Consider the following 10649-nt stretch of genomic DNA (forward strand, 5'->3'; position numbering starts at 1 on the left):
ATGGCTTTGCAACATCAGCTAACACAAAGCCTGTTTTAGAAAAAAGTATTGCCTATCTCATGTAATTTATTGAAATTGTACTGAAGGTGAAACACAGAATTTTTCATAGATACTCAAAGCACGATTTGAGTGCTTTGAGTGCTACATGCGTATTGCATTCACACCATCATAAAGTCAAAAAATCGTGTTAGGCCACGAGTTGGGATGGGCTGTACCTACTATCAGCCAGTATTATGCAAAGTCATAGAAGCCCACGAGTGTCTCAGGGCCATGAAATTCAACTGGTTTCTCTTTCCTTTTGGACTTTCTGAATACTGAAAGGACACATTTAATGGCATTTTATAGATTATTTGTAACTCCCACACTGTACCTACACTCTAGAGGAGCAGGGGGGAATGCACAGAAATGAAAATGCCTCCCCCAAGCTCCTGGGGGTGGGTAGTCCATCCTTCCCCGCCATACACATGGGCCAACCCTGGGCAACACCACCGCAACACAAGCCTTCCCCAGGGAAAAAAACAAAAGTCAGCTAGAACAAATCATGACAATGAAAATAACACGCCATACACCCATTCCTTTTGCTTTCTAATCTGTGGAATATTTTTAGTATCTTTTTTTTTCCACATTGACTCAAACCTAAGATGATATTAACCTAAAATGATGACTTAAAATCCAGCAGGTCTTGAGATCTTTCTACACCATCTTTCTGCCATTCATGCATGTGTTTATTTAACAAACACTTACTGAGCACAGAATATATGTGCTGTACCTCACAAATTTTTTGTGGATTAGGGATACAGAGTTGGGCAAAATTGTGTAGTAGAAGGCAGCTGGTGGGAGAGACAGTAATCAAATCAGCTGAACATTAAACATCTAACTGCAAACTTGGTAGATGCTTTGGAGGAATAGTGTGCTAGAAGCACCTGAGAGTGGTATTGGTGAAGGTACTAAATGGAGTCAGATTTGGGGTTGGGGGAGGACAGGGCCAAGAGGAGCTTCTACCCCAGGAGGTGTCCTTTGAGCTGAAGTCTGAAGGCCGAGTAGGTGTGAACTCATTGGTGTGCAGAAGTCCAGGAACGAGAGTCCTTTCAGACTGAGAGGGTGGATGCATGGCTATCTCGGCTGGGTATAAAGGCCAGTTGAGGGTCTCAGGCTGGTGAGGGAGGGCAGCAGGCCAAGTCATAAGAAACACAGGACCCAGGAGGGAGTGAGTCTGACCAGGACTGCACTTGACGACCCTGAAGGCTGCAGGGTAGACAAGGAAAAGGCAGGTCAGAGTGAGGATGGCAGGGGAAGACCAGGAGGCCCTTTGGGGTGCGGGGCAGGAAACCTGGGCCTGGTGGGCTTTCCTCAGATGCCCACCCATTTACAAGGCTTGGTGACAGACTGGATATAGAGGTGAGGGTAGAGGTCATGGGAGGCCTCAGCTCGGGCTCCTAATGTTGGGATCCTGCAGAAAGGTGTCAGGGGATCCTTTGGGCAGGGAAGGGCTATGGTGAGTCTGAGGCCCCGTGGGACAGACAGCAAAGCATCCAGTGCATGCAGGTGTCTGCAGGTCTGGAGCCCAGTGTTCAGATGTGACCAGTGGTCACACATTTGGGAGTTCTCAATATGTGGATAGCAAATAAGGCCATGAGTGGGTAAGATTGCTTAGAGGGAGAATAAATGTATTTTTGATACTACATTTGCAATGCTGACGGTGTGTCTCTTTATGCCGGGAGCCTGGATGGCCAGTCTTTGCTACTAGGCTCCTCCTGCCACCAGTCCATAAGTTACTTTGTCACTGATATGCTTCTTTTTTAAAAAAAATATTAATTTTTTTTCAAGAGACAGGGTCTTGCTCTGTCGCCCAGGCTGGAGTGCAGTGGTGTGAAAATAGCTCACTGCAGTCTCAACCTCCAGGGCTCAAGCAGTCCTCCTGCCTCAGCCTCCTGAGTAGCTGGGACCATAGGCTGATAACACCATGCCCTGCTAATTCTTTGTTTATGTAAAGATGGCTCATGTTATATTGCCCACGCTGACTGCTAAGCTTCTGATGGAAAAAAAGTGAGAAGCTATCTTTTCTGGCCATTCTCACCGTCTAATGAAGTATGAGCAGGGGCCAGGCTGGCACACAGCCTCCTGCTGTACCTCCTGCTCCCAGGAGGGTGTCTGTGCACCCACAGCAAAGAAACCCACTCTCCAGAGGCTGATCTGTGACCATTAAATTTACCCTAAAACAGGGGCACGTTAACAGAAAAAGGCTGGCAGCAAATGCCCAACTGGACAAAAAACAAGCAAAGAAGGAGAGAGAGGGGAGGGAGTTGGCTGGTTGGCAAGGGTGGCAGACACCCTGGTGAGTGCGTTCCTTCTCGTATTCAGGGCAGGCCCTAGTGGGAGCAGGGTCTTCAAGAGCGATCCCGGGATGCAGCTGAATCCCCACCCCAACCCAGGCTGCTGGGACACTCAGGGAGGGGCCTTCTTTCCTTATACCATTTGCTGGGAGATGGACGTCTTTTGTTAAGATGCAGGGGCCTGGGTTTTGTGTAAAGGCCTCTGTGTGAGACTGAGTTTTGGTTTTCATGCAAATGTTGGTACCCGCTCTGCCTCTTTGCTTCGTCACAGGGTGTGATAAGTTACACAGAGGAAGGCCCTGAGTACGGATCACAGACACAGCCACTAACATGAGCCAACCTCAGGTCAAGATGTGAAAATAAATATCCAGGCCCATGGACTAGATCCAAGGCTGCAGTGATTGAATTGCATATAAAGACTTCATTCAAACCTCTTAATATGGGATTGCAAAATCTGCAGGTTTGCCGAGTAGCTAAGGGGATCTGGTAAACAAACCCGGGCATAAGCACAGTGGACCTTGCTTCTTCTCACTCCTTAATCACTGGCCCTGGTTCGTTCACAGTGGACACCAATATTCAGGATTTAGAACAAGGTATTTTAAGAAAGAACAAAAAACATTGAGGATAAATATTATTGGGATCACAAATCCCTTTTTTGGGGGTGGGGGCTAAGGTGCCGCACTGGTCCTTGTAAGCAGGCATCTGTGTACACATTAGTCCCCGGCAGGGGATGGCCAGGTGTCCAGCCACCCACTCTGTCTCAGGTGGGCCATGGTCCTTGCTGTACCGAGATGTCACTAGCATGTCCTCCCATGTGGCAGCTTTGCAGGGGATCCTCCCTTTACCAGTCAGCCCCATGCTCATTCTGTTTCTCACCAGACATCAGGTGGCTAGGATCATAGCTCACTGCAGCTTCGACCTGCTGGGCTGAAGCAATCCTCCCGCCTCAGCCCCCTGAGTAGCTGGGACCACAGGCTTGAGCCACCACACCCAGCTAATTGTTTGTTCGTTTGTTTTTGTAAAGATGGCTCATGTTATGTTGCCTAGGCAGACTGCTAAGCTTCTGATGGAGAAAAAGTGAGAAGCCGTTTTTGCTGGCTGTTCTCACCGTCTAATGAGGTGTGAGCAGGGGTTTGGGAGCAGAGAGAGTGTGCAAAGGAAGATTTTAAAACATATCTTTGGTAAAGCAGTTACGGCCGGTATTTTGGGTCATGTTCTTTAGTCCTTGTGTTCCTTCAGTTTAGTCATGAAAATAGTTACATTGATTTGTTTGTTTACCAACATGCTCTGAGAAGTCAGTCAGGTCTTCAGTGTTTCAGAAGTGATTTTTGTGAAGGTTTATCGGGTAGGAAGATGGGTTAGGGAAGACCCTCTATGAGAGGGTCTGTAACGAAGGAGAATGGGCTGGTGACTCTCCCAGGAGCCTACAGGGAGAGTTGCCCAGTTCTGACCAGCTCCTGTGTAAGCCCCACATGCATTAGTTCCTTATCCTGATGCTCTCTCTCAAAAAGGTCCCAGTGTGCACTGTTCCCCTTCCTGTGTCCATGTGTTCTCATTGTTCAGCTCCCACTTACAAGTGAGAACATGCAATGTTTGGTTTTCTGTTCCTGTGTTAGTTTGCTGAGGATAATGGCTTCCAGCTCCATCCATGTCCCTGCAAAGGACATGATCTTATTTTTTTATGGCTGCATAGTATTCCATGGTGTATATGTACCACATTTTCTTTACCCAGTCTATCACTGATGGACATTTGGGTTGATTTCATCTCTTTGCTATTGTGAATAGTGCTGCAATGAATGTGTATGTGCATGTATCTTTATAATAGAATGATTTATATTCCTTTGGGTATATACCCTGTAATGAGGTTGCTGGGTCAAATTGTATTTCTGGTTCTAGGTCTTTGAGGAATAGCCATACCGTCTTCCACAATGGTTGAACTAATTTATATTCCCACCAACAGTGTAAAAGCATTCCTATCCTCCACGGCCTCACCAGCATCTGTTGTTTTTTGACTTTTTAATAATAGCTATTCTGACTGCCGTGAGATGGTATCTCACTGTGGTTTTGATTTGCATTTCACTAATGCAGTGATGTTGAGATTTTTTTCATGTTTGTTGGTTGCATAAATGTCTTCTTTTGAGAAGTGTCTGTTTATGCCCTTTACCTACTTTTTGATGTTTTTTTTCTTGTAAATTCACTTAAGTTTCTTGTAGATTCTGGATATTAGACCTTTGTCAGATGCTAGATTGCAAAAATTAAGAAAATGATTTTTATTGGTCACAGGCAACAATAGAAGGGACAAGACACTTTTTTTTTTTAAAAAAAACCTTTTAATTTAGGAATAATTTTTAACTCACAGAAAAGCTGTAAGAATAGTACAAAGATCACATCCGAATTTCTCCAATTTTCATGGTCATAAACCTTACAGGAAAAGGCTCTAACTGTTGCACTCACTTGTATCTCTTTAATCTTCTTCAATCTGAACAGTTTCTCAATCTTTCGTTGAATATTATGACCTTGATGTTGTTGAAAATTGCTGCCTCGAAATTTTGTAGAATATCCCTCCATTTGGTGCAGTCCAGTGTCTCCTCTGGATTAGAGCTGGTTTCCATGTATTTTCACTGAATTATCACATATCTGGTAGTGTGTTCTGTTTACCTCTTATCAGTTGGCAGATTGATGCTGATTTCTCTCATGGCTTGTGACACTGACTTTGATCACATGATTAAGATGCTATCTTAATAGCCAGGCTCCTCCGCTATAAAGTTACTTTTGTTTCCATTTGCAATCAGTCAGTACATATTTGATGTGGAGATAACATTGAAACTATTTAAGGTCTCATTCTTCAGCCACTTGCCTACTTAAGTTTTAACATCTATTGATGTTTCCTGCCGGAATAGAGGACTGCTGAGAGGTGTTTTTCAAATGTAATTTTTTTTTTTGCATTTATCAGTTGGCATTCTACTGTGAGGTAGTTGTTTCTCTTTCATATATGCATATGTGTACATACGTGTGCATGGTTTTAAAACATTATTTATGTGCGTTCTCATGAATTCCTGTTTTATTTTTTACTTATTATTATTTTATTTATTTATTTATTTATTTATTCATTTATTTTTTATTTTTTATTTTTTTTGTTGAGACGGAGTCTTGCTCTGTCACCCAGGCTGGAGTGCTGTGGCTGGATCTCAGCTCACTGCAAGCTCCGCCTCCCGGGTTCACACCATTCTCCTGCCTCAGCCTCCCAAGTAGCTGGGACTACAGGCGCCCGCCACCTCGCCCGGCTAGTTTTTTGTATTTTTTTAGTAGAGACAGGGTTTCACTGTGTTCGCCAGGATGGTCTCGATCTCCTGACCTCGTGATCCGCCCGTCTCGGCCTCCCAAAGTGCTGGGATTACAGGCTTGAGCCACCACGCCCAGCCGAATTCCTGTTTTATTCAATGAGTTATAATGCATTGCTATCATTATTGTCTTGATGTCCAAATTACCCTGGATTTGGCCACTGACAGCCTCATCAGCCTGGCTTCTGTGTTTCCTGCGCATGTGCCCATTATTGTTTGAGCATATTCTTATTTTCCGCCACATCAGGATACTCCAGGGCCATCTTGTGCTTTCCCTGCTAACCCCTGAACCAGGCATTTTTCCTTGTGGTAATGAAAAATGCTATTTGGAAGCCAAGATCTCAATGTAGGTGTGCCTTTGTTACCAAGGGGTCCTTGTCCCCAGGTACCTTTTGCGGATAGCATTAGGAAATATATTTCATCATCTCTCTCTGTATCTCCACACACATACACACATCAATACATACATCTGTAGTTCTTTCCACATTTATCAAGTTAAATTGAAAACCATGAGTTCACACCAACGCCTCCCATTTCAGGCCCACAGCACTCATTCATTCCAGCCTTTTCCTTTTCTGCATTTGTGAGGCTTTCTCCCCACAGTGAAAGACTGGCGCCACCATGGCCAGCTACCAATGAAGAACCTAACTCCTTGTTTACTATTTACTCAATCCTCTCCCAGAGGCTAAGCTTCCACCTTCCACCTTGTTGGGTGGCCATCTATTCAGACCCCTGGGACAGCCCAGGCCTCTGCCCGGCTGCCTCACAACTCGGTCCCCAACTTTCTGGTGTTGTCTTTTGTTTGTTTATAATGTGGGAGCTATGTACTATAAGATGTGTGAAAGACTTCAACAGGAAAATGAGTATTTGCAGCATTTTAAAACCTCAGAATTCTAGAGAAGGCAAGAATGTTAGGAATAGACTATTAAGAAGGAAGCTGTGTCTGGAAATTAAGGCAGGCTTGGGTGTTGGGGGTCTCTATCCCAGCACCCCAGAGCTCAGCAGTCAGCTGTGCCTCGCGGAGATCCGCAGGCCCCCTTCTATGCTCCATATTGTAATTTGAAGATTGGTATTTATGCTCTGTACAAACAATTTCATTAGCAAACTCAGATTAATGACAGTTGTGCCTTAAGTCTTACAGATTGTTTAATGGATGGTTGCTGAACCTATTAAAATCTGTAGCAATTAAAATAGAATCTGTCTGTTGAATGAGATAAAGTTGCTATTCTGTATGTCTTAATTCTTTTGTTCTCATTCATTATCTTGCAGAGCACACTCACCCTGTGTCCTAGAGACATTCTCAGGTGTTTAGGTCAGGGGTTGCCCTGCCATTGGGAATCTGAAGTACTCCTCTAGGGTGTCTTCTCTGGTCTGGCCCTGGTAGGAACAGATGCTTGAATGATCTATCTGGAGAAGACACCTGGGAAGAAGCCAGCCCCTAAGAGAACACTGGAATCCCCTTTTTAAATACAAAAGGGGAACCTGCACTCTTGTGTGACAGGTGCTGTAGCTCCTGCAAGGAGACAGCAGCAGGTGAAGGACAGCGTGCTCCCAGGGTGCCTGGCAGATGCGCGGTCACCCTACACAACTGCTGCTGAATGCCCTACTGGCCCCAGGGACCCCAAATGCTCCCCAGCAAGGCCTTCCTGCCCTCCTCTTCTAGGGAAGGCAGGCCAGAGCTGGCTGCAGTCATTTATGTGGAATGCAGGCACAATTCAACACAGGCAGGAGGAGCCCCCCAGGGTGCCTCAGATGAACTGCTAGTGGCTCACAATTAGGAAGACTTTCCAAGGGAAGAGAGGAAAGAGGACTGTGTCTGGATGAGGGGGAAGGTGTGAAACCAAGACCTGGCAGCCTGGGGGTACTGGGCTGCCTGAACTATGGGCCCCTCTCACCTCCCCCATGGTCCTGGAGCCAGCCTGCTGTGGGCCTGGGGAGCTGTGGGAGTTCAGGAATCTGCGTCTTGGTCACACTTCTGACACTTGGTTGTCCTGGTCACACTTCTGACACTTGGTTGACGTCTCTGTCAGCAGGTGGGGGCTGGAGGATTACCTGGGGTGGGGAATTCCTACCCAGTCCACTTTTGAAATTGGTGCTCAGGGGCCCTGCTGCTTGAGAGGCTGACCTTGGGGGACTCCATGCGACAAGAGGTAAGAGAATAGATGCCTTAGGGTGTGTGACCCTTGTGAAGCAGACCCCATGAAAGTCACTCTGCATTTATTGGTACTCACAGAAATCGAGTTTAGACTCAGTGCTGTCTGACAGAAATAGAATGTGAGCCTCAGATGTAACGTTAAATTTTTTGGTAGCTACGTTTTTAAAAGGTAAGAAAGGAACAAGTGAAATTAATTTTAATGTGATATTATTGTTATCCCAATATATCCAGAATATTAACCTATCAATATTAATCAAGTGAAATTATTAAGGAGATACTTTGCATTTTTCTTTTCATACTAAGCCTTTGAAATCTGGTGTGCATTTCACACCCAGAGCACGTCCCAGTTCACACCAGCTGCATTTCAAGGGCATACCCAGGGAATGAGGATGGGCTGGACTCTTTACATTTTGGATCTGACTAAAAATGAAGAGATGGGCTTCCAGAGACTGTGTGTCCAAACCACAAGTGACTAAACCCTGGTTACGCTGGGAGAACCTGGGAGACAGCTCATCAAGAAATGTTATCTGTCCATCATTACAGCAGTCAAACCATGATACTGGATTGCCTTAGGTGTGTAAAGTCCTCTAGGCCTTTTGTGTGTCGGGTGGTGGAGGGCGGGCGGGCGGCTGTGCAATAATAAAATATGGCTCTGATAAAAGGTCTTAGATTGAACTAAAATGAGCTGAATGCCCACTACTAAGTTTATGAACTGTGTCTACACAGTTACACCTTCCTAGGCCAAGACAGGAGTTCTTTACTGGTTGACAAATATTTCACCATCTTGTGTAGTATTTTTATCAGAAGATTACAGATGTTTTGATTAAAACACTACACAAGGTTTAAAAAAATACTACACAGAAGGTTTAAGATGGAACACTTCGTGACATTATTTCTAATATTTTTGTATATTATGTAAATTTAAGACTCAATCTTGTTGTGAAAGACAGAATATGCTGGATGATTAAGGAGATGATTTATTTAGGCTGTTGGAATAGGGGAGAAGTTTCATCAGTGAGGGCTCAGTGAGATTCATCACTACCAGGGATCAACACTCACTCTTCCCTTTAATGCGACCTTTACACTCACATTTCTCTTCATCATTTATTTTAGGCATTCCTCTTTCAACAAGATTGGCCTTCAATGTATTAACACTCTGGACTGTGCCACCACCTCTCAACAGGTGATTGAACTGATTCACAGGAATACCACCAGCAAAAGTTCTGGTAGAGTATTTCTCAGACCCACTTCACCTCACTCAGGAAGATGATGACTAACCTTGGTGAATATTGTTCACTAATGATGATCTTCATTCCTCTTGAATAAGAGGGGAGAATGACAAGGTTGAACTTTATCTTGTCCTGCAATACAACAATTGATGGTCAAGAAATCCTCCTCTACCCTCAAAGTAAATCATCATATAAGACACCTGCTTTTATGTTTATTGCAGCACTATTTACAATAGCAAAGATCTGGAATCAACCTAAATGTCCACCAACACCATCAACAGGAGACGGGATCCAAAAAGAAATGTGAGATATACATATACATATACATATACATATACATACACATACATACATACACACACACACCCCCCATAGAATACTATGTAGCCATAAAAAAGAATGAAACCATGTCTTTTGCAGCAACATGGATAGAACTGGAGGCCATTATCCTCAGTGAAATAACTCAGAAGAATAAAGTCAAATGCTGCATGTTCTCACAAGTGTGACCTAAAAATGCATACCCATGAACATACAAAGTGGAAGAATAGACCTTGGAGACTCAGAAGGGTTGGAGAGTGGGAGGATGGGTGAGGGATGAAATACCACCTAGAGGGTACAATGTACACTATCTGGGTGATGGTTACACTGAAGGCCCAGACTTCACCACTTTGCAATGAATGTATGTAAGAAACCTGCACTTGTACCCCTAAACATGTTATAAATAAATAAGATATCCTCATCCTCTTCTACCGTTTTGTGATCTGAGAGAGAAATGGACAGCCCCACAGGACACCCTGCCCTCCCATATTCCGAGATAAGACTCTCCTCTAGCCTGGCTCAGTGGCTTGGAAGACCTGGCTCCTCTCCCTTATGAATCCCAGGAGACTCTAGACAACTCCCTGTTTAACTGCTTTAACATCCCAGGCTCTTGTCCTTTCTCAGTGGGTTCCAAGCCACTAGGCAGCCCCATTCCCTGAGTTTCTGCAGTTCCCAAGCCAGGCTGCTGGTGTTCTTGTGATGCTGTGCACAGGTATGGTTGCCTCTTGTACAAGGGTGTGCATGACCTGAGCATTCTGCTCAACTTCCTTCTGACCTGTCCAGGGGAATCCAGCCCATGCAGGGTCTGCTGTGGGGTGGGGCTCTGGGAGGTTTGGATCAAGTCCAAAGGCTTCAGCTCACTGAGCTTCTGCCATCCTAGGCAAGGGCCATCTGGAGTTCTGTCACCTAGGCAAAGGCAGCCTGGAGTTCAAGGGGATCTGGACATCAGGCTTGAATTCTCAGTGACACCAAGTCAGGAGGGAGGGAGAAAAATGGAAACTGTTTGCTTGGAGAGTTTTAGCCAGACACTGAGGGAAACTGACAATCTGAGTAAGGTGATAGGGTCTGATCTAATTTATAAGTAGGTATCAATACCTTCTTCAAAGTAGGAGGAAGTCAATTCTTTGCCAGATAAGACAGAGAATGCATATTCATCAGGTACCTCGATTTACAAAAGGAGGGAAGAAACAGCCCACAGGCAGGGCCAGAGTTCGATAAACTCAGGTAGTGCTATAGTTTTCTACTCAAACACACAATTCTCTTTAGCGATCTC

General features: G+C 44.8%; 1 protein-coding gene across 2 annotated transcripts in view; it reads left to right on the forward strand.

Annotated features, from left to right (window-relative positions):
* Positions 1 to 9797, forward strand: part of LOC135964530 (uncharacterized) — a 41461-nt gene extending 31664 nt beyond the window's left edge. The window contains exons 3-4 of one of the 2 annotated variants that reach the window (XR_010577013.2): positions 8133 to 8402; positions 8943 to 9797. Coding sequence is in view for 1 of the 2 variants with exons in the window: in XM_065518674.2 (XP_065374746.1) it covers positions 8943 to 9099 (157 nt within the window). In the remaining variant the exon portion in view is untranslated. The remainder of the gene's footprint in view (positions 1 to 8132; positions 8403 to 8942) is intronic. The other variant, XM_065518674.2, reaches the window with a different exon arrangement.
* The last annotated feature ends 852 nt before the right edge of the window (positions 9798 to 10649 follow it).

The sequence above is a fragment of the Macaca fascicularis genome, chromosome 8, assembly GCF_037993035.2.
Source record: "Macaca fascicularis isolate 582-1 chromosome 8, T2T-MFA8v1.1".
Taxonomy (NCBI): Eukaryota; Metazoa; Chordata; class Mammalia; order Primates; family Cercopithecidae; genus Macaca; species Macaca fascicularis.